This window comes from Drosophila mojavensis, unplaced genomic scaffold (assembly GCF_018153725.1).
Source record: "Drosophila mojavensis isolate 15081-1352.22 unplaced genomic scaffold, ASM1815372v1 contig_231, whole genome shotgun sequence".
Classification (NCBI taxonomy): Eukaryota; Metazoa; Arthropoda; class Insecta; order Diptera; family Drosophilidae; genus Drosophila; species Drosophila mojavensis.
Genome location: NW_025318772.1, coordinates 3,297,315 through 3,322,301, shown reverse-complemented (window position 1 = coordinate 3,322,301; position 24,987 = coordinate 3,297,315). Strand labels below are relative to the sequence as shown.

Below are 24,987 nucleotides of genomic sequence, written 5' to 3'. Positions count from 1 at the left end.
CAATGTGGCAACGATTGTGGCCTCACATGTCTCTGCGACAAAATTTATTGAAGTCAGCCAAGAATGGCAATCGAGCCGATATACTCAAAAGCGCGTCTAGACGGCCAGACGTTGCCACAGCTGCAGCTGGGCTCAGCTAGGAGCTCAGCTTTCCCCAGCTGCCGCCGTGTCCATTCACCTGAGCATGCCCTTTGAAGCGTGGCTCGAATATTAAATTCCCACTAGTTGGAGCATTAAAGCGCTGCCAATCGACATAAAGCGAAAGTTATGCGCCACTCGCAGATCAAACAGCGTGCGAGGTGTGGGAAAAGCACGCAAATTTTAATTAAACCTTGTAAATATTTGTTTAAACGAAATGTAGAATTTACCGTGGTACTCGCAAACGTAAAATTCAAACAAAATGAATTAATTAAGAATAATAATAACATTTAAGTAAAACACTTTGTTGCGACTAAATGTTGGTGCTTAAAATTTTATTTATATAGGTGGATATATACAGTTGGATATATATATCTGTATGTTTATAAATATATATACACATATATTCAAAATGTTATGTATTCAATTATAGCAGCAACTACAATTCTATTAGTTTACTGAATGTGCATTTTATGCCCTGCAGATATAGATTGGCAGCACCCAAAAGCAGGTTTTTGCCACTCAATAAAATTGAAATATATATATAAATAAATAAATATATCTGTTTTTATAGTCATGCTAGATATTAAAAAAAAAAATTTTGTCATCTCGGAATAACGCGCGCATATATTAAGATATATTTTTACACTTTTATTTAGATTATAATATACACATTAAACTTTTTGTGAGCTCTCGGATTGAAAATATAAAAATTTAAAGAAATATATATATATATATTAAAAAAATAAATTAATGAATAAGCAATAAATAAATAAACCAACCCAGAAATGGCTCAAGTTATTCTTGTCATGATATATCGAGGACTATTCCTACATATATCTATCCACCATCTATCCACCTATATATCTCAAGATTTGGAAAAGTTAATTGCGCTTGCCTTCAAAATTTGTCGCAATTATTATCAAGTTCAAATATTTATATATATATATTTTTGGTATTGTGGTCTATTGGTGGTGTAATTTTCGATCTCTACCTCTAGGTTATGATGAAATATATGTATAGCAATAGATGCCTAACTTACTTACTTAATCACAGCTGAACTTTGACTTCTCGCCCGCATATTTTACATATGGAATATCTCACTGAATTTTATTTTGAATATAGAGTATTTTCTAGTTGGGCAAATCCAATAAAAACTTCTGCACTAGTTTTTCATAAAATAGCAAATTTGCAGCTACGTCATATGCAGAGAGCTGTTCTCGTCCTTTGATGTGATAATAAACTGAGCGTAAATAAATCCATTTACTCTTTACAGCCAGAGCAGTAATTATTTTGTGCTGTTTATTATTATAATTTTTCAACGAATTTTTCATATTCGAGATTATTTCAACAGCATGTTTGGCGAGGCGAATTGAATTTTCAGCCACTTATCTGTTTGCATAGGTGAGTGAGCATGTGTGTGTGTGTGCGTGTGTGCATGTGTGAATGCGGGTATGAAACTAGTTTGCATGTGAAATGCGCTCGACTAATTTTTGGTTGATTATGCTAATCAGCTGGCGAATGGCCCAGAGGACGAGCCCGGCTGGAGCTGAGGGGCGACGAGGCAAAAGTGACAGCGGCTAGTCGACACAAATGGCGCAATTATTTGGTCAGCAAACAAACAAACAAAGTGTAAGCCGCTTTAAGCATTTGCGGACAGCTCGTAAGTCCTGTCCCAAATGTTGATTCACATTTTCGTATCTGCTCGACTTTGCTCTGACAGCCGCATAAATAATTGAATTTAATTATGTCTCTCGCTCTGAGTGTGCCGAAAAGCCAGGCATCTACCCAATTATTGCCAACTGCCAACGATTATATCATCTTTCAGTGCCGTCTCCCTTGCATATTCTGCTATTCATATTAAAAAGCTTCTAAGCCGCTGGCGGTTCATAAATTATTTGCTGCCAACGCGTCGTATGAGCAATTATTTTTTTTATTTTTGTATTATTTGATTCTCGTACCTGCGCGAAATTCGGCTTTGTGACCACACCTCGGGCCATTTACCATAAGTTTTATACTAGTTGACATTTCTGGTGGTGGAACCTCAGTTCCGCTCTGCCGAACTTTTCAAATATTTAGCATTTTCGCTGGTTTTGGCTCTGGAAACCAAAGCAGCGACGACGTGGCAGCGTCTTGGGGCTTACCGCAGTCTCTTCGAAAGTTTTTCGTGTCTGTTCGTCTGCCTGCTTTACGGCTGGAAAACACGCAGTACGCTGCAGTAATGTGGGATATAGAGAGCGAGCGAGAGAGTCACGCAGAGAGAGAGGGAGAGAGAGACAGAAGCCGAATTGGCAGGAATATAAATGTTACTAAATAAGTACAGTACGAGTTCCATAGTTTCGCCTGTTTGTTTGGCATAGTGCAGAGGAAATGCAATAGTTTTGTTATTGGTTTGCTAACAATTTATTGCAGCCAAGCGCAAAAAGTGGGCTTAAGCCTAAACTTTGATTAAGCAGAGACGAAGATGGCCCAGTAACTTTTGCACTTAATATTTTAAGCTTGTGCAACTTGAGTTTATAAAGTAATATTCGATAAATTTATAAATTTTAAGCCAACTCCAAGGCTAGCAGGGCTCTTGAGGAATTATCTTCAGTAATGAAGTCATACAAAGGTGCGGAAAGCTTGAAGTCAAAATAGTATTTCTTGAAACACATATTCTGCTTCATAAGACGAGAATAAAAATGGTTTGTAGTATAAAGAAAAGAGAATAAAATTATAGATTTGCCTATAAACTCATTTATAAAGTAAACATGTTTATTAGAAGAAAAATGTTCCACATTAATAGCAGCCCATCAAAAAAACACTCTCAATCGATTAACAAATTTTTACAAAATTATCTGTTTATCCGCTATGCAATGATCAGCTAATTTCAGTTCTTGGCATTACGCATTATTGACTCCGTCAATTGGCACTATTATCGTTATGGGGTATCATTTTTTATTGCGTCTGCTGATTCTGGCTATTTTGCTTATATTGTTATTGGCTGCACTTAAAGCTGGCTGTCTAAACGAACTGAGCGCAGCGCAGCTGCACTGGATGCCCGCCCATTAACTGCACTGAAAATCAACGGGCGTTAACTTAATTCCTGCCCGATATGCGAAACAGTTTTTTTCTCGAAGCAAAACAAAGAGTCTGCAGCCATTGCAGCTGCAAAATAAACCACAAAAGGCATTGCCAACACAAGAAGAAGAAGAAGAAGACGATGAAGCAGATGAAGCAGAGCAATGCAGTTTCTTTGGTTACGTTTGGCTTGGCTTGGCTCGGTGGGTTTATGTGGGCTGGCTTCATGGTCTGCAGCGCACTTCGGTCGCCCTGCTTTTGAGGCATGCCACGATAGAACCGCCCCGCATCAGGGCGCATTAAGTTGCTTTTTGTTGCTCAGTTGTAAAAAGCTTTTTAAATCCGCGCGGATTTGTGGCTGCAGTGCAAAATGCATGAAATAAGTGACTCAAGCTTAGAGATGGCAGCAGATAGTGGAAGCTGAACTGAAGGATGCTTTAGCTCGGCTACAACCGGGTCAATTAGAGTGTCGGACTAGACACGCCCAGCGCACAGCTAAGCCCGTTAAACTCGCTTATACACGGCGTATATGCAACATTGCGTCTGCCCTTGAGCGGGTTTCAATTATTGAGTCATCAAATTTGATTTCTTAACATGTCTGGCAGGGCCTTTTTTTCAATTTTATTTTATTTTTATTTTTTGCCAGCCTGTTACTTATTTATGTAATTCGTTATCCCTGCCAGCATTCCTGTCATTTGCCATTCACCAAGTGCCTGATGTAATTTCAATCTGACACGTCAAACATGCATGCCGGGACTGATTGGCATATGGTCGGAGCGCCAGAGCGCCAGAGCAGCGGAGTACCGGAGCACCGGAGCACCAAAGAGCAATGGAGCTCCGAGGGTACACGCAAAATTGCTGTAAATGGATGCGAGTTAAAAAGCCAGCAATTTTAAATTGCCGCCGTCGACGTTGGCGCCCTTTTCACATCGCGCTGCCCCGGCTCCCTCTCAGTGTCTACACATATAGATGCTCCTATACACAATGCATTGTATATGCGCGTATGTATTTTAAAATATTTTCTTTTTATTTCATTTGTTGAGGGCGTGTTGCGCACTTGATGTTTATGTGTCAGGCAGATGCTGGTTTATTTTGTTTTCTTGCTTTGCTTTGCTTGCCTGTAAATAATGAATGCGTTTATTCTGAATCATATATTAATGCCGAGCGCACTTACACCAGCCAGCCAAGCGCACGATGAGACGAGTTAGGCGACAAAGTAATACGCATTATTACTGTTAGATAAGCGAACGGATAAAAGGAGACGGAAAAATGTAAACTTTATAAAAAGTTTAACTTTTACTTTAATAATTATATTTATTACTTTGGGTTGAAATTTTGTAGAGCAGTGTAGCACGAATTCCGGCATTAAATGCCTACACAGTGGCATATGCGAGCATTTTCTGCGTGTGTGTGTGTGCGTGGGTGTGTGTGGGTCTGTGTGCGTGTTGAGTTTTGTGTGTGCATAATAAAATTCCGTGCAAAAAACATGTGTAGAAAGGACGGCTAACGGTGAAAACATTTGGCAACGGGAAAATTGCTTATCTTTACTGTTATATTTGTTGCTGTGTTTGTTTCTTGGTTGACATTTTCATTGGTGTTTCACGTTTCATGTTTGATAATGCTATGCATACATACAATTGACTCGCCGTGCGTAGGCGTGTAGGCGTGTATGAGTGATATGATTTGCATATGTATGTATGTGTGTGCATGTGCGTGTGTGTGTATCGTAATAAAGCATTAAATTTTACATAAATTGCGGGTACAGTTTGGTAGCTGCCTCTGCCAACAGCAGCAACAACAAGCAAACAAAAATGGTATTTATGTATACACATTTGGGTTTCCTTTTGTCAGGATAAGAGCAGCAGGAGGAGCAGCAAAGCTGACATTCGATGCCAACATGTTTTGCATGTTGTTGTTTTATGTGATTATTTATGGCGCCGACTTATGGAAAACGCCTAAAAGAATATCGCGCCTATGATGATTTTGTTGCTGTTGTCCTTTTATAGGAAATTTATGTTTGTGCCATTGCCCAAGACCGAAGGCCAAAATGCTAAAGTACCAAATGCTAGGACCATGTATATACATATACATGATATATTGTACATATATTTGACTATCAAGGTTATTTATTTGATTTTAAGTTATTTGTCGGGCATCATGCTGTGACATCATCGGAGCAAATTCATTCAGGCCTCAATGCCATTGAATACCAAATTCTAACAATGCATGCTGTTTGCTATCAATTAACTGATGAACGATGCAAAGCGATTCATATTGAATAATATGCTGTCGAAATTGGTTAGATATCTTCATGTGCATCTTTGTCGCAATCCTTCACATTGCGATTGTATTTGTGTCAAACTCGACAGATTCTCGACAGGAATTCCACTTTAAGCAGAGCTGCTTCAAATTTCTCTATAGATATTTATGTATATATACTGTACAATATAATTAAATATCTGCTGCTGCTGCTGCTGCTTCTGCTGCTGTCGTTGCTGCACACATTGTGCAACAGTGCATTCTTTTTCTTTTGCTGCCAACAATTTTTCACTCAATAAACTTTTGTGAATTCTGTTGAAAGAGAGAAACGATGTGGTTCAGCGTAAGCAGCAAAATGTTGGCCATGATCTCCGAGCAAGTCATAAAGTCTCTTTATGCGGTTGCCAAATAAAATTTCGCAACGCTAATTGAATTGCTTGGCTCTTGATGCAATCCTGATAAGCTGAAAGCACTTCATAAGTTCGATTGTCGAAAGCTGTTTGTATGCCAAAAAGACCGAAATCACTTCATGAAAACCAAACAGAAGAGTTAAGTAAGAGCGATAATCAAGTTAAAATTACTGCATGCTTTTATATATTTAACATTTTAAAGACAAGTTGAATTTCGTCTGAAGAATATTTGCATAAAAGATGCGTGAAATGCCTTAACTCACCTGTGTCTTATTCCTCTTCCTGTAGGCTGCTTCAATGTAGAGATAACTGAAATAAAAGAGTAAATAATGTAATTAAAGCAGTAAAGAATACACATACATACACACACACACACACACTTCGTCAATAATAAACACACGTGCTTACTTAGAATAAAATTTTGCGTAAGGCCTCGCAATCACTTTTCAGCTCCCTCTCTCCCTCCATCTCCTTCTGCCTTCAATATACTTGAGTAATGGGCAAGCAGCAAGAAATTTGTTTTTGTTATGTAAACATAATATGTTGCCTGCTGTATGTGCGTATGTATGTGTGCATGTCTTAACTTTTGTGTGTAGACGCAGGAATACTCTGTAGACGGCATCAATCATACGCCATGCTGTGCAGCGCTGAAGTGTGGCTAAAATGCGGAAGCCCACACACGCACATACTAGAGCAAAAGTTGCAAAATTGAAAATTTATCGACTAGAACGTTCACAGAGAGAAAGAGAGAGAGAGAGAGAGAGAGATAGAGACACATATATGCATGCATGCGCCCAGCATGTGCAGCCACAACATGAGCAGCGCTAACAAGAAATTGTCAGCAAGAAATTCGCTTGGAACAACATCAAACCGCCATGTCATCGCCCGCTGTGGCACACATCCTCTGGCTTCTGCCATCCAGCAAGTTGAGCTGTTGCACGCGTTTCATCAACGTCACGCTTAGCCGCATGCGAGACTTGGTAGGCGCAGGATATGCGTATAGAGCCAGACGCAATGGCAGTTGCTGCTGGCAGCTGCAGCTGCTCCAAGGCAAGCTTTTCCCAGACTGACAGCCGTGTGGAACGTTGCACAAATAACAAAAATGCAACTGGTGAAGAGGCACTAACAACAACAAAAACAACAACAACAAGAAAATCAACAACAATAACTGACAACGGCAAATCCAACATTTGCTTCTCGGTCGCATTACGAACGCTCCAATGAACAATTCGCTGTTTACGCTTGATTATTAACAGGGATTCAGGGTGGCAGAGGGACAGAGGGACAGACATTACAACAGTTGATTATCTCATGCTAATGGCTTCCGTTTGGAGCAACTTTGTTAGCCGCTAATCGACGATTTACATATGTCTGTGCTATGCAAACAATTTATATAAGCCATTAGCGTGGCGAATGCAACACGACTAGGACATACACTTTCCTTAAATATATGTTGATTATGAAGATCACATATACATCGCCTTTCTGACTTTTCACCATAATTGATTTGAATATGCTAACGATAATTTTCGTTAGTGAAATCGAAATAAACAGAATATGGAGTAGATATTAAGAGGAGAAACAGCTTTTAGCCACTTAGAAGCTTAATTCCCGTTAAGTATGAAGTATTTATGCAGCTAATTGCAAAAAAAAATATATATATATATCTGTTCAGCGCTGCAAAAGAAATGCATAAATTATAATCCTAATGGACTCTCTGTGAGGCGAGCATTAAAATGCAAAGAGCCGAAGCCGCAGCAAAGTTGATGGTGAAATATAAATGCGGGCGTTAAATTAGAAAATGGAATAGACTGCTGAAAAGCAAACACATGCAGTCTAAGCACTGCGTCGCGACGCGCCCACTTCTGGCAGGATGTGTAACAGACCCAGACAGGGGATAAGGATAATCAAGCTCTGTCAACAGCGCGAGCGTGTTGGGTGTGCGGTGTACGGTGTGAGGTGTGGGGTGTGAGTGGCCAACTACTCGACAGTTTTTAATTGAGTTTACGCTTCGTGTGAGGCAGCATGCAGTTGCATGCAACATGAGCGAGCGTTATGAAAGAGGCAAACAGCGACTACTACCGCTGGCTGGATTCGCGTATTACTCGCATAATACTTGTGCGTACTCGCACATGAGCTCAGCTGGAAGTGACTCGCTTTGCGGTTGCTACTCGACTCGTCTCAACCGCGACAACGAGCACCATTATCATTACCGTGCTGCTGTTGATGCCGCTGCTTCTGATGATGATGTTGCTCAAGAATGTGCAGCTGCATGACACAAAAATTTTAATTAACTTAATTAAGTGCATCCTGCGGTTTTTCGGTCAACTTCTTACCACTGACGACAGTCGTACCAACTGTCAGTTTCCAACCCACCGCAGCCTTGCGGCATTGTCTCTCTGCTGCTGCAAATTGCAATACAGAGCTAGCCCTCACCGCAGCCTGATGGATATGCCATTCAATTGAATCGCACCAGCCGCAGCTGGTTCGCTCCACTCAATGGGACAGCTGTTGCGTCGTCATTTTTGTTTACACTTAAATGGAAAAGCAATAAGGACGACTCCCACGCACACACAGTTTACTATAATGGGCAGAGATCTGACACTAAAGAGCAGCACGGCAGCGTCGTTGCTGCCACAGCAATCGCCACAGCTAAAAGTCAACATTAAATATTTATGACGCTGCACAAAAAACGCAATCAAAAACGTGAGAAAAGTTTCTATTGCATAGTTATGCGCGCTCCGAACGGATACAAAAGCGGGGAATAAAAAAGCTGTGACTAAAAAATAACAAACAGAGTCAGATTTCCAGCGAATATAGAAATACACTCGCTATATTTTAGAAATATTTGTTTTATGCTAATATTGACTCAGATATTAATAATGTAAGAAACAAATATGATGCATGCGAAATGTGTTGACGCATATAAAGTGAAAATGGGTTGAGTCTAACTGGCTTTAATTTTAGTTTTGATCAGGCTATATATATCCATAAATATATATATATTTTTTTTCTTTTTTTAATTGGTAAGACTTGAGAGAAAACTCAAACTAAATTTTTTTCACAAATACTGGGCAATTTTATATTAGTAAATAAATTTATTGATATAAAGGAGATTTAACAATTTATGCTGGACTCAGCACGGAGGCGAAATCAATTGTGAGCTTCAATGATCTCTACTGAACTCACAGCGACCTATGGTAAACATTTACTGAATTGCTTAATGCTGGAGGGCGATATTAACAGAGGCTCGAAGAACCAGACGAATGAGCTATACGGATATATGTCTTACATACATACATATATAAGTGATTTATTCTTAGCTAATATGACACTTCAAATATTAGTCTTATAAATAAACATCACTTTTCTATAGCATTCATATGATTTATTGATTTCCCTGACCAATTGGAGCAAGTGTAGACTCAACATATACATTTATATTGGCATTGTCAATATATAATACATACCTAAATTCTAGTATAGCTAACTAACCCTTTTGCGGTGCTTTATTACAGCATTGTATTAAATAACTAGCTCACTCTATGGAATGTAATAAATTTGGATGGAGCGTAGCCCATAACGACGAGCTAAGTTCTTTTTAAGGTGAGGCAAAAACTGTATTGCTGTGAATAGCTGCAGAATGCAGAATGGTATTCAATTTAGGTAATTTATGGGCAGCCATTGTTTGGCTGCTAAGGCTCCAAAGTGGCACCGACTGCACAATGGCTATATTTATTATCGTTTTATTTGGCCACTTCAAAGCGAAGCGCTATTTATACTATATACATTATAAAATTCAGATGTCAGCAATGCGCGCGCTTCGCTGCTAAGCCAGCAAACAGCTGCGCCAGCTCCAATTGAAAAATGCAAAATGCGAAATGCAGTTGTGAATGGGAGAGCACAAAAGTTGGCTGCAGCACAACGAAAATAAAAGATGGCTGACAAAAATGGCTGTCACTGCGTGACTCTGTGTGTGTGTGAGTGAAAGTGTATGTGTGTTTTTCTCTGTCTGAGATGTGTGCAAAAGCTCACTTATGTGCAGCTTAGCCGTGCAGTAGCGAGCGAGAGTTCTTCGGGTCTGAAGGTGCGAGGTTTTCGCTGTAAAGTTATTCGCATTAGATTTGTGAGCTGCTGCTAATTAGCATAAAGTTGGCATCAGCTCAAGGCAGCCATTAAGTTGCCACACAAAAGTTGCTTTGTGCACCTGAAATGCGTCCATTCATCTAGCCATCAAAGCTTTGGCCGACTTGACAGCGTCGCTGTGCTCGCTTCTGTGCTGTTCTATTATATTCTGGTTTCATGACACTTCAATTCAGTTCTTGGTTTTATCTCTCTCTCTCTCTCTCTCTCTTTCCCCCTCGCTCACTTGCCCACTACTTGTGCTGCTGCTAGTCCCATTCGTCGCCTCATATTTCTGGTCTTCTCTTGATGCTTTCCGGCCACTTTGCTTTGGCGCCGACCCTGCCCTTCAATGCTTTTGTTCAAGCTGAAGCAAGTCTCGCTCATCTCTTTGATAAATATTAGTTTAATTCTTTTTCAACTGACGACCAGGGCTCTCAGGAGCACTCCCAAGGCCACTTGCAACCTCTGATGCCCCGGCGACTCTTGATTCGTTTGCGTTTTATATGCGTCTTGTATTGCTAATTGGATACTCTGTATATATAGCTCGTCTATTTTATTTTAATAATTTGGGACTAAAATTCAATTCGAAATACATATATTTCATTTTATTTTCATATCTTTTCATCAGGATAGTTTGATATTAAAGTATTAAAAATTCTTTGCTTAACCTAAACAGAGTATATTCAATTCGGTCATAGCCTAACTGCCAGAAACAATGCGTTTCTCCTTGATTTATTTTGCTTTAGTTGTCTGGCTTTGGCATTGAGAGAGTTGCGTTTATATTTCGTGAGAGAAAAATTTCATTTCGCCCGCATGGCTAAGTGAAAAAAATGTAAATATTAGTTTTTGATTGAAATTGGAGACATTCACTTTAGCGAAGCAGAGGGAGCGCATGAAGCATGCATATCCATAGTAAATTGAATAACAAATATTTCTATATTTCACAAGTGTTTTCTAACTGAACGAAATTTAATAATTCTCTCTGCTTGAGAAATTGACCTCTGTAAGAAGTAAGGCTACACGACAATTTATGGCACTGAAAAGGTACACAATCAATGACAGGTGCCAAACGGTTGATGCAATTCGGATTCGTTCTGTGAGTATTACGTGGTGGCCTTTTCATTCATGAGATTCACATTCTCATTCACACAGCAGCTCACGTTGGCACTGCTCTGACAAGCTGTCTGACATTTGCCAGATTTCGGAGAGCTAACACACACGTTTCTTGCATCGAATGTCAGACAAGTTAACACAAACACACCCACACCCACACCGACACATACACACGCACAGGCATTCACACGCATAAATTCGTGTTCTGGAGGTGATATTTGTGAACAAATTATGACTTTTTCATGACGCGTAAATGTGATGTTCAAATTGAATTTGGATTTTTAGCATGTTCATTTCACATTTGGCGTTGTGATCTTCCAAAATTTATTGTTTTACCTTGTCACTAAAAAATAAATAAAAAAATCTATTCTAAATTTAGAGCCAAATAAAACGAATAAGGAAAGATTTTCAAATGCAAAAGTAAAATAGGTATGGAGGAAAAAGATAAAGTAGACATTTCTTCGGGTCTCAACATTTTCTTGAGCACACTAAATATTATTATTATATATTTAGAGAAAAATACCTTTTTTTTTTTTTTTTTTTGTTATTTTAAGTTCATTGTCTGAAAGTGAATTATGTTTGAAACGGAAATTTTGTTACTTATTTGGAACTTTATTTTCAATATTCAATCAACTAAATCCAATTATATATTCAGGCAAGAAAACAATGTTTCCATTGCTTGATTTTCATAATTGGACAGTCTAGAATCATAATTATTATAATATCAATAATTCTGGGAAAGCAAAACACATTTCCGAAAACCAACAAATAAATGTTGATTGTTTTCATATTTGCTCACATTTAATGGAATTGATCTACTTAGCAACTGAACGACACTGCGAAGCCAAAGAACGTTGTGCAGAAGGGAAAACACAGCAACAACATGAAAGACAATTTTGTGTGTGTTTTTAGCTATTCGAGTAAACATTTGGCCTCTGGGCCAAAATGCGTGTGCCACTCATTGATGTTTTGCCCGAGCGGTAAGCAGGTGGTCGGGGTAGTCGGGTTGGAAGGCGCGGGGTGCTCACAGACGGAGAAATTGGCGACTGGTGTAAATGCCCTTTTTGGGGTCACGCCATTTGCCGGAAAAGTTTAGCAAACTGTGCTGCGTTGACGTCTTGTCCATTATTAATGCGGCCCCATTAGGGCACTTTACGTAATGCTCCCCATCCGAGGTACAAGAACTTTTCGACTAATCATGCGGTTGTTCGTGCTATAAATAAATCAGTCGACACGAATAGTGCGCCACTTATTGGATTTATTTTGCTTTTTTATTCAATAATGAGGAAATGCATAACAGAGTTAAAATCTACGTAATATTCAAGACTAATTAAAGATCTGAGCAGAGTTTTAAAATGATTTTCCTCAGTTTTATGCTAATATTTTCTACTTGGCATTTGCCTTTTTAATTGATTTTGCCTGCCCACTTCACGCAAAAGCTCTTGGTAATATTTTCTATATATACTCTATGCCAGAGAAATGCAAACAGCGCTGAAAGTTATGGGAGTGAGTTATGCCGCTGAGATGCCTGGATCGGTGCAGCAGGGGGAGCAGCAGCGGTAGCCACAGCAACAGGAGCTCGACTGCACACAGCCGCGGGTTCTCTAGAGCAAATAGGCACCTGTTGCTGTTGCCTTTGAACTGCGCCTGGCTGCCTGTTGCACGATTGCTGCATCCGGCTGGAGGAAGGTGAAGGAAGGAAGGCGAGTACCTGAGGCAAAAATTTGCATTAAAGGCAAACAAGAAATCGTCGGAGCAAGAGTTGATTTCTTGCGCAGCGTTGAAAAAATATGCAAAACAGTTTTTCCACTGAAGTACACAATTTGATTTGCTTTAGATTTTCCAAAAGGGAGTGCCAGACTGTGAGACATCCTCTTTGCAAAAAAGTTAAGGACACATCAACCGAAGGTTCGGCAACTTGTTGCCTTGATAGACAGCTGAACATGGGTATCCATTAATATTATTAGTCAAGATTGACATAGGTTGACAGTGTCAACGGTAAACGAACCCTTGTAGGTCATACCCTTCACTTTTCCATGCTACAGGGCATTCGAAAGTAATAAAAAATTTGCAATTGCAATTTAGCAGCGACTGCTAGGTAAATCAAATATAAATTAGATTGCTGCGCATGCAAAGCGAACTTTAATTAAAAAATCAAATGAGTCGTTGAGCAAAGCTAAATAAATAAATGTTAAGTATTAGCTTTCGGCATAAATAGCGCTTTAGATTGCATTATAGTTTACTAAAAATTCAATTAAAATTATTTTTAGCGGAAAATGCGTCTACTCTCCCATGAGCTCCATATTCACTACGACACTCCCTGGGCTTTCTTTGAAACATATATTTTTTCTTGAGGCAACTTTTAAATATATATTTCAAGCTAGCTAAGACTTTATTAAAAAAAAGTAAAATCAAAGGAATTTCTAGTTCTATGTAAACAAATATATAAGCATGTACTTATCAGCATTTATAAGCATTTATAATATTGATTATTTATTTATACAATTATTTGTCGTCATTTTAAATTGAAACTCAATGAGTTGCAGAGACAGAGTAGACTGCTCCCAGCAGCATGTCAGAGTTTTTGCAACTGGCCTCAAGTGAGTTCATAAAGAATAAAGAAAAAACACAACTCAAATGCTGCTGTAGCTGGTGAGGGAATTTAATTAAAAAGTTTTGTGTGTTTCAACAGTGGCAACAACTACACCGATCTATTCGAGTGCCTGTGTGTGGGTGTTTTTGGGCTTGCGTGTGTGCCTAAGTCAGCGTCTCGACTTGGGCTGGCGGATAAAAGTTTGTTGCAGCATGAATAAGTTGCGGGTAGCTCGCCTTTATTTACTCACCGTCGTTTTAGGCATGTGAATTGGGCTGTGCAATGCAAAGTCGTCAAATCCGACGTTGCAATTTATAAAAGTTTTACAATGCGACAGTTGCACAATGTTAGCTAAGCGGAATGCTCACGAAATGTGGAGCAGTGCGTATACGCAATGTTGGCCGAGCTGAAGAAGAAATGAAAGAAATATGACTGCCGACAGTCGGCAATCTATTGACAGAGACTGTAACTACAGTGGGCACTCGAAATGACAACAGATACAGCTACAGCGGCCTGAGGCAACCGAAATTCCGATTGTTGCGTAAATAAAGGAAAGCCAAATTAAACCGTTAGCTGAACAGCATCCGGTCTCTTGGCCACAGCCGGCAATAGAAACTTCAAGGACAACTGAACGAGTCCAATTGAGTTAGTTTATTTGCATTCAAGTGCCAATTAGCTGGGGTTTCATTCGGTCCCTGGCTGAGTGGAGCCGTGTTTTGTGCTCGTTACGCCAGCATCAAGTGAGCCGCATTCCGCTCTCCACTTGGCTAACTAACCGGCACGCAGCGAACTCGTCTTAACCAGAACAATTCGAAGCGTAAATTCAGTTCACTCCACAATTGAATCGCCACTTTAGGCCACATAAGAGGGGTGTTCCGGCTCTTGATTTTTCCCCATTTTTGGATCTGCTCACACGATTTCCGTTGCTCACATTGTAAACCGCAACAAGCTGCAGCTGCAAATGTATCTGTAGCTGCAACTGAACATATATCTGTATCTATATCTGATAGTTGCACGTTTGCCTGGCTAATTTGCTCGGCGGAAGTGGGTGGCAAAGTTCTCTAATTGAAACACCTGAAGAACACTGTGCAACACGCTAAAGGTTTCAGCTCTGACAGCCTTCATTTGCGATTCTCACATGCATCACAGTCTTTCATTGGATGCTGAAACACTTTTAGCGGAGCATAAATGATGAACGAGAATACAAGCACTTTGCAACACGCCACTCCTGTAGTCTAGTGTACACACACAGGCGTGTTTGCTGTCACTCATTTGGCATTAGCACAAATTATGTCACGTCGCAAGTTAGTTGGAAAGTTTTTCAGAGGGCTTAACTTGAAGCGCACTTTTTGTGCTTTTGTATGCATTGCCTTAGCTCTTGCTTTCCACTCCACTACATTTCAGACCGGTCCTCCTTTCAGTATAGAACCGGAGCCAGCAGCAAATGAGCAAAGAGGATATGACACTTTTAATCAAACGTGTTTGACATGCAGCGTCATGCAGAAGAATGCCATAGTTGACCTCTAGATATTCTTGAGCATGACGAAGTTCCGAAACCAAATGAGCTGAGATATAAACATATATAACATCGTTTTTCATTTAAATTTTATCCACTTTAAACGAGTTCAAGTTTTCTTGTATCCCCCACTAAGCTCTAAGTCGCATCAGTTTCATTTTTGACTTAGTCGTGCAAATGGCTAAAAGTTGTGACTATCAATATAGACACACTTTGGCTTGGACTGCTGCTTTTCCATATCCCCACACCCCCTCGCCCATGCTCTCGCTGGCTGTTGTGCAAACAGAAAAGCACTCATGGCAGCTACGATATCCATGCAAGCGCCACCAGCGTATCGCCAATCATGGCAGAGCCGACCATAACCGCAGCCATCACAAATGCCATTAGAGCAGGCTGAGAGCCGCGCCACTAGAAAAGTGTTGCTGCTGCTGCAGTAGGTCCTCTCCTCCTTGTCCGCCCCACCGCCCTCCACAGTCGCGTGGGCGCACGACTAACGCGTCGTAAATTGAGATTTCTATTTATTGTCAGCAACTTTGATGATGCGACGTCCATCCGCCACACTGTGCAGCACAGCTCCAGCTCATATAACTACCAGCAGCTGGAGCTCCGAGAGAGAGAGAGAGAGAGAGAGAGAGAGACGTGACTAACTCAGCGCGGTCCGTCAATTTAACAATGTCGTTCAAGCATTTTTAATGGACTTTTAAATTTGCTTTTATTGTTATCTGTTTGCTTGCTCTCTCTTTCATCTACACTGATGCACGCACACACACATATGCAAATGTATTACACTGAACAGTACATATGCACGCCTGGCTTCCGTTACTGTCCTTGTTGCCGCACCATTTTCCATTTATTCAAATGCTAACGCTATTTATAGTAATTCACTTGCACAGGGGTATATTAGCTATATGATAGAGCTCTTGAAATCTGATGTAGGTCTTAAAGTTTTTGTGTAATATATGTCTGATGAGGTCCGATTTTTGATGAGGTATTAACATTAACACATTATAATCTACCATATTATGATGAGGTATTATTTTCTAATAGAGAGCCGTTCACATGTTTACTGGAACAAAAGCCATCTTATGACTTGAAACTTGTGTCTTATAAATTAAGCACAATAAATAAATAAAAATATATATACATGTATTTTGTATACTTTGCTATGCCATCCACTATATCATCTAAATTTGTTATTCATAGCGAAAATGATGAGATATTCAAATCAGATATTTATCATATATTAGCTAGCCTAGACTTTAAAGCTTCTTCTATAATCTAAAAGAGTAATCTATACTTAAGCACTAACTAAACGGCCTTCAATTACAAACGCTGCCCACATGCCAAAACCAAACCCATATCCAGTTACATTCACCCACGGAAAATGCCGAAAACTTTCCATTTGAAGGGTAATCATGCAGTCGTCACTGCGGCCAGCTGGATTTCGAATTTCTTTGTCTAGCACTCGGTGTGTTTTAGCAGCACTTTGGCGGCAAGTTTCGTGGGGCAAGTGCTGGACAAATAAAATTAACAATAGTTGCACTTAGCACATTCAGCTTGGATTTGATTGTGTTCGCGGTTCGTGTTGCTGAGCTTGCTCGAATGTTTTTATAATATTTGATCTAAAGCGATAAACTTTTACCCACACACAATCACTTCGCAGGAACTGCTGTGGGTATGTGTGTGTGTGCCAATGGGTTTTGTGCTATTCCTGGGAAGTGTCAATCACAAGCCAAATCCCTGGAGAATGCGCGCTGTCACTTGGCCGATAACAATAAATTGGTTCGCCTTTTGTGCGTTCGCCTGTGCGAATGTGTGTGTGTGTGTCTGTGTGTGTGTTTTTGTGCGGCAGAGTTTAGGGCCCTATTATGGAAATTAAATTGATATTTAAGTGACATGGATAAATTTCAGGCCCCACGACAATGTTGACGGCAAATTGTTTAGCCACAAAATTTCTATTGAAAATTTTATGAGCTCAAAGGCTGTTTTATGAGGCGACGAAAAAGTTTCATCTCAGCCTGACTTGCCACTTGGCGCACGGCACGGAACGGCACGGCACGGCACGGCCTAAACCTCAAGAAGTTGCATTGTTCTGACCGCTCCCAAAAGTATGCTACGCAAACCTAATGAGGTGTGTGTGGTCAGCTAATGCCTGTGGTTTAGCCGAGCCAGAGCTGACTGCGTCTGGCATTTGACCTTTTGGCTTTTGGGGCTAGCCGCTTGGCTGATGCTCGTTGCTAGCCAAAAAGGGTTTTAATTAATATGTAAATGATTGTGAGCACGGCAAGGGGCGTGTGGTGTGTGCTGCGTGCTGCTAAGTTCAGTTCCCACTTGTTCAATTAAGACGCTTCATTCGGTAATGAAGTAACTCAACATAACACGGCGTATGCGTGTTGCCAACAAATTAAAATGAATTCAATTATTTATTGAATATCTAACTTTGCTCTTAGTCAAAGAGTTGGCCGCCTTCTCGCTTATGTACATATTTCATTTGTCGACAAACAATAAACAATAAACAAGCAGCAGTTGCTTAGGCACACATTTATCTATTATACATACATACATATGTGGGCAGTTGAGTTCCTTTATGCTAAAGGTGGTCAAGTTATGTTTTTTTGATTATGAATTTCGAATTTACGGTTGAGGGTGGCAGCTCTCTGTGCTGGCTATGCTATTTGCAATTCGCATTGCAAGTACATTTCCGGTTTTCGGAAATGCATTTCCGTTTCCGCTGCCGGCGCCCTGACAAAGTTGTGCCGCAGCAAACTTTGCCGCACATAAATTTCCAGTTTGACTAAAATACCAAGCCGACACACATTCTCTCTCTCTCTCTCTCTCTTTCTGGTTTCTCTCTCTCTCTCTTTCTTTCTCTCTCTATCTCTGCCAGTTGCACTTAGTGGCTATTCAACCAATTGGGTTACACAATTTTGATGCAATTTATTGCATTGCACGCCTCAATTGGCTGCCCACTTGAAAATTGATTGGATTTGATTTGATTTGATTTTCATTAGCATATTCATGACTGATTGATTATAAAGTGCGCCGCAGACCACAAAAAAAGGCAAGAGACACATACAAACATTCAATGAACGTCAATTTGAAAAATTCAATTTTAATTTAAACTCGGCAAAATGCAAAAAATTTCAGCTTCAACTGAAGACAGCTCAGTCACACTTCGCTTGCCTGCAGCGACTGTTGCCTTTGTTTGCCGCTGCACAGCCACGCCCTCCACCCACTGTCATTAAGGCGAAGGAAGGCACAAGAAAATGAATGGACACACAGCACAGCCCTTTGATTGCGGCCTGTTTGCTATATCGCATTTCACACCGCGCACAGCAAAAAGTTCGCGCTCGACGGCTTTTCTCTTTTATATTTACTATATATTGCATATGTATGTACATACGTGTGTATATATATATAAATACATATATTTTTTTAAGGTGCTTTTTTCATCTTAAGTTTTTTGCTGCTGTTTGCCAGCACGTTGACAGGCAGCTGCCCGCGGTGCATTTGTTTTTATGTGCGCGTGGAAAATATTCAGTCAACGTTTTACCTGACATCGATATGCTTTTGCAGCTTTTAACAGCGGCTTCCAGCTGAAGCTGATAAAGTTCTCACAAAGGCGTTATGTAATAAAAATTGATTTAAAGTCTTGAAAGAGTTGAGAGTGTTAAGTATTGGCTTTCCGGTCAAATTTCATGGACAATAGCTGTTGCTTAAATGATTTAAAGCGGAAGCTGCTTATATTATAAAGCTGGCGCTTTTCCTTGACTTTTCTACCAATAAATTTGTAACATTGTAATTTATATCTTTAAAGTGCAATAAATAATAAATAAATTGGACTATCACTTGAATACTATATTAATATATTTAAAATTTATTTCCTTCAAATATAATAAATTACTGAAATTATAAATAATACATCTTCTACATTTAGTGCAGTTGAAAAAAGTCGATTAAATTTTTTATTCAAATTTTTGCATTTACTTTAAACAGATATACTTTTATATATTTTATTTATGTGTGCTTATCATTTTAGCATAATAATTTATATTTGACCATAGCATAAAATATATATCGTAGTAGATAAGCCATCATATATTTTACACAAAAAAAAAAGAAAGAAATAAATAAAATAATATTAATATTCACATGTGGAAAAAACACATGAAATATTTTCACGATATTTCCCTTATTATGTTCAGGCCATGTCAACTGCCTGACTGGTTAATCCACACACACACGTACACACACACCAAACTCCTGGGCAGCCACAATGTGGTGCTGCGGTGCTGCGGGCTGCTGCCAGTGGCAGGTGCATTGGCTTGTTTGCGACTCATCTAAATCAGGCAGAAGCAGCAGCAGCAGCAGCAGCAACAGCAGCAACAGGAGAGGCATCAACAGGCTGGGGATTTGCCGAGAACATAATAAATATTTATTAGGTGCGCGTTGTCGCTGCTGATGCCAAAAATTAAATTTGTTTTCATTAGGGCAGACAAAATGTTTAGGGCGAGCCGGCGAATGCATGCTCCAGCAATTCCGCCCACACTATAAGCTATTGTTTGCTGCTTAAGCATACGCGAAAATGTGCTCCAAATTAAAAAGGGTATACGTCGTCTCGTGGGAGAAGGAAGCAGCTGAGAAAAGAGCCAGAACGCTTGACGTTGCTGCCAAAACATTTCACGGGCTTAATTGTGCGCAAGCCAAGCAGATAACAAAAAAATAAAATAAAATAAAGAAAAGACGAACAACAAAAAAAGGGGGCAATATAAAAGGAAAACCTAATGAAAAAGTTTTCCCTCGCTGAAGAACGAAACGAAAAATGAGAAAACTGGCTATGAAAAGCGCGTCGAACGCGAAAATCGTTAGAAAAGCAAAACAATAATAACAAAAAGCAACAATTCAAGTAAATATGCGCCAAAGCGCAGGCAAAGTAACAACACAAACAAAAGCCCCAACAACGATGGGGCCACAGAGGAGCACAGGGCAGGGCAGCAAACAAAATCACAATTAACTGAAAATGACAAAAAAAAAAAAAAATCGAGTATAATTCAGTTTTGACTAAACGAAGTTTAAACACACTTTCTAAACTGTATAAGACATGCATCAACGGTATCATGTGCCTGCTCCCGCTCTCTTTCTCTCCTTCTCTCTTCAACTCTCTTTAGACTTTTAACAGCTCCAATTAAACTCAAAAATATCTAACTAGATCAACATTTGATACTTTTTGAGCATATCAAGCATAGGGTATAAAGCCTAGCCGGATGACAACGAAACAAAGAGCCTCAAGGATATGCAGTCAGTCACTTAACTCACTGTTAAAGAGTGTTGGCGTATGGTGGGCCTGAGACTGATAAGGGCGTGACAGTGAAGAAGGCAATGCGTGTGCGACACATAAAATATTTTAATTGCGAACCGTTGGCTGCCAGGGCAGACAATTTGGATAATGCTTGCAGCTATAATTAAAGCATCAACTTGCAACAAATTTCCAATATAAATGATATAAATTCAAATTTCATGTCCAATCGGAAGTCGAAATATGGTCGCAGTTATTGGTGGAGTTTCTGCTTCAGCTCATTTCTCACTCGCTGTTTTACTCTCTCTCTGTCTCGCTCCCTCTCTCTATGGGTTTTTGAGACTAGGCTTAGGTATTGTAGCGTTGTCGGCATCGTTTCATGGCCTCGTTGAAGTCACGGCAGACGTTGAGATCAGTGTTCTCCTCGCTGCACTTCAGGAACTGGCGTATCTCGAAGGCGCAGGGACCCTCTTCGACCAGTTCGCTCTGGCGTTGCTGTTCAGCTGCCGGCTGCTCTGCCGCTACCGTCGCCTTGCCGCTACCACTGAATGCACCTGTGATGCCAGCGCCTACAGCATGGCCCACGGCAGAGCCAACAGCGACACCGGCTGCCGTAGCTGCCATATCCTTCATCACGTCGCCTGTGGAGCGCCCAGAGCTGGGCGCTGCAGCTGGAGCTGGAGCTGGAGCCGGTGTCGGTTTTGTCTCTGCCTTGTTGGGCTGCACTGCTGGAAGATTCTTGTTTTTGGAACCGCTGGTGAATGGAGTAAAACCACTGCGACTGCTGCTGGCGCTACTGCTGCGGCTTCTGGCATATCCGCTCTTGGGCGGTGCATTGGAGCGTTGACGCGGCATCTAGAGATATGTGAACAAATCTGTGCAGGCGGCCAAAAATTTAAGCAAATATTTTTGTGCCGATATTGAAAAGAATTTTGAATAGGTATATATATATATATTTTTTTTTTTTGGGTTCAACCAAGTTTTGAACGTTTTACAAAATGAATTTAAAGCCAACGGCAGCTGAGCCACTTTAAAAATCACATACACATATACACATGGGTGTGTTTGTGTGTGAGTGTGCGCTTCCCCAAGGACTTGGCATTTGGCCTTTGTCAGCTTTTTAGCCAGCCAACTAATTTATATAGCTTTGGCAGGGTACCAGCTGGGGCCAAGGGCTCAAAGCGGTTAATTGCCAATGTGCACGACCCCCAGGCGCCACCTGGCGGTCGCTAGCAGCACCAGCTGTTCACACAGACTTTCATAGTTTCTCTTTATTTAATGTTTTTAATTAGTTTTCATTTCGCTCGCGCTAATTATGACCACACATCGAGGCAATAATGAAATTGTCGGCATTGAGTCATGTGAAATTCAGTTAAAAATAAACTAACTGTGCTGAACGATTTCCCACTTGTCCCGTGCCAAATTATGTTAGATTACACAAACTATTTGTTAGCAATTCCTGCGAGTCCTCGCGTTGGCAAACACAAATGAGTTTAGCTAGGAATGTATTGGACTTCCTTCCAGTTCGCCAGACTCGCTCTCGTTCGACATTTGCTCGTGTATAGCTCGTGTGCCCAAGTCAAGTATACTCGCTCAGAGGCGCCTTCAAATTCATTCTTGGAAAATTTAGCCGCATGTTGAATTGCAGCGGAAATGCTTTAATTACCACAGCACATGCAAAAGTGCTTTGGGTCGAAGCTTCGAATTTCGTTTGTGTCGTGTTCTTGACTTCGCGAGAAATGAAAATACATGAGCGAAATTAGCCAAGCTGTTAGCCAAAAATGTAAAGCATAATTCAAATAGAAGCACCACTGATGTGACAGCTACACGCAGTCAGTGTGACATACGAGCCCAGGCAGCAAACGGAATATTTCATCAACTTACCGAGCGGGGACATGCGGCTGCAAATGCCGCTTGATTGATGCAGGGAGATGCCCGAACCAACAGAAACTGACGCACACAGTAGATCATAGCCAGAGACAGGGCCTGCGCCACAGCCAGGCCCAGGCGCTCACACACGATATGGCCTACTTAATCAGCGGGTGGGCGATCACAATTTACACTCCTCGTGTTATGAATATTTCAGCAAATTATAAAGTGCTTTGGGTATTCTTCTCTGCTCTGCTGCTGTCTGCAGCTATCTGCCGAATTGCTATAACGGCGACAACAACAACAACAACAACAGCAGCAGCAGCAGCAACAGCAGTTGGGCAGCGCCAAAGTACCAAACTGGGTCTCAAATGCTAATTTCATTTTGTTTATTGTTTTGGCTACAACTTAATTTGCCCGTCTCTGGCGCTGAAATGTTTATAAATCAATCAACATCAATAACCGCAGCGAAACACTTTTCAGCCCCAAGATGGATAGACTTCAGCTAGATTCGATTCGATGCCTTAAGTGCTCGAATGGACGCAATATGCAAAATAGAGCTCGTATAGAACGGTTGCTTATAGTCTACGTTTTTTTTTAAATTTTTTTTTCTTTCTGTTCTCCTTTTCTTTGGGGCCCACGCTGCGTATGATGAACACTTGGACTTTACTTTGCTGTTTTGCATAGACAATTGATGTGATAAAAAATTCCAAAACACAACTGGCTATAAACATCGCGTCTGATTCGAAAGTATATAATAAATAAGAGCATTAGCTATGGATATTGTTCTGTTTATTGGCCACAGCCCAGATATGGCCTTGATATATCATTTAATGGGCTCTTTGCTATCGTTTCCTTTGCAGGATATTATCATTCACATTAAGTTTGATTTTATATTTCAAGGTCTATATAATAGTAAGTCCTTGGTAGCTATTATCCCATTAATAGTTTAAGCTTTAGCAGGATATAACCATTGAATTCAATATGACTATCTTACAGTCTATATATTACCAAGTCTTTAATAGCCATTTAGTAAGTCTTAGCCCACTTTTATTCAAAGAGTTTTTCGCATATCGCATTTGCTTTAATTTGCTTTCAGTTTTTTTTATTCTTTTTTTGCATCATTTACCGAGTTTCCCATGCGCTGCTCGTGGTGCATTAACATAACTTTTGACAGCCACTTGAACAGTTTGAAAATTTCAACAAGCTGTTGCTATGCACATGTGTATATGTCTATGTGTGAGTGCCTAAAAGTGGCAAAATTTCAATTAAAAATTTGCACTTTTGCACTTAGCCGGGCAAAGTGCGCACTTTAGATGCATATCAGTTGAGCTAAACGGGTGCAGAAACTTTCGATGCAAATGCAGCCGCAGGCTGAGCGACAGGGCGTATGATTAATTTTAGTTTGTAAGCAGCGAAACAACAATAAGAAGGTCAAGCCAATAGTGTGTTCCCATATACTTATTTTCTTCTACACAAAGAGGTCAGCGTGTGGATTATACAATTGTTGCATGCTTGTAATGTGGCTGCCTCAGTGTTGCATCAGTGTTGGGCCAATTGACCAATCTCTCAACACATCCGTGGCGCAACATAATGCATAATTCAATTCCTCAATTATTTTATATGCGCAATTTGTGCCAAGTTTGTTGTGGCCGCAAATGTAAATATGCTCAAAGCAAAGAGAAAGAAGGAGTGATGATGGCAAGAGGAGAGTGGGTGAAAGAGGGAGAGTGAGACGGAGAGAGAGAGGGAGAATGAGAAACACAATTAAATTTACATTGCGGCCAGAATGTAGCCGAGTGCATTTATAACCGTTTGCTGGCAAAACTATGGCCGAGAAGAAGAAGAAGAATGTGCCCCGTTTGAAATGCGGTAAATTACAGTTAACGATTTTGTAGCACTGCAATTTGCCGTTATCTTTAGATTTCTATCTATGGCTTTTGTAAATGCGGCGTCGGCGTTAGCGTCGGTTTATTTTGCATGCCACTCCGGCACCTACGTGCAACGTGCCGTGCCACCTGCCACCTGCCACGCGTCTCTCGTCTCTCGCCACTTGCCACACACGGGCCAAAGCGAACGCTGGTCATTGGCCAAAGCCAACGCCATTGTGGTCAGTTACAGGGCTTCAATTGTGTGTCGTTGTGTATGAATGCGTGCTTGTGTGTGTGTGTTGTACTGCCCCATAAAGGTGTTGAAATAACTACTGCACAATACCTTCTTTATGGCTTCACAAACGGGTATTTGAGTCCTGTGATGTAGTGTGTAACGCAGGATGAAAGGGAATAGTGGAGGGTTACATCTTATAAATTCTATATATGAATATATGTATAACACATGATGATAGACCCTGCTGCATGATGAAAGCCATTGCTGGTCACATGTTCTAAGATCCAAGCCTGCTCCATAGCAATACCCAGAATAGAAAGCTGCCTCGTTTATTATGATCACATGATCATATAATCTACACGATGTAAGACGTCTATACCATAAAATAAAATATAAAATACAATACAAAAATACTTAAGAAGTCTATACCATAAAATAAAAGATTTAATAGATTCATTTTCTATAAGATGAAAACAGAAGAATATTTCCAGATACTTTAGGA

General features: G+C 40.3%; 1 protein-coding gene and 2 long non-coding RNA genes across 3 annotated transcripts in view; 1 reads left to right on the top strand and 2 right to left on the bottom strand.

Moving 5' to 3' along the window:
- LOC116804593 overlaps positions 1 to 24,987 on the bottom strand; it is a 56,099-nt gene that overhangs the window by 1,359 nt on the left and 29,753 nt on the right. Inside the window, exon 3 of the long non-coding RNA XR_004364588.2 lies at positions 6,131 to 6,176. This is a non-coding gene — a long non-coding RNA (uncharacterized LOC116804593). The remainder of the gene's footprint in view (positions 1 to 6,130; positions 6,177 to 24,987) is intronic.
- On the top strand, positions 7,396 to 8,812 carry LOC122756978. The gene is made up of 2 exons (XR_006356851.1): positions 7,396 to 7,485; positions 7,543 to 8,812. It is a non-coding gene; the product is annotated as an uncharacterized LOC122756978 (long non-coding RNA).
- LOC6574796 (coiled-coil-helix-coiled-coil-helix domain-containing protein 10, mitochondrial) lies at positions 20,599 to 21,501 on the bottom strand. Its single transcript, XM_002000788.4, has one exon. The coding sequence runs from the start codon at positions 21,363 to 21,365 to the stop codon at positions 20,859 to 20,861; it is 507 nt and encodes a 168-aa protein (XP_002000824.1). The 5' UTR covers positions 21,366 to 21,501; the 3' UTR covers positions 20,599 to 20,858.

Excerpts from the sequence above, each read along its gene's own strand:
- LOC6574796 (XM_002000788.4), bottom strand. The coding sequence starts at position 21,365 with ATGCCGCGTCAACGCTCCAATGCACCGCCCAAGAGCGGATATGCCAGA.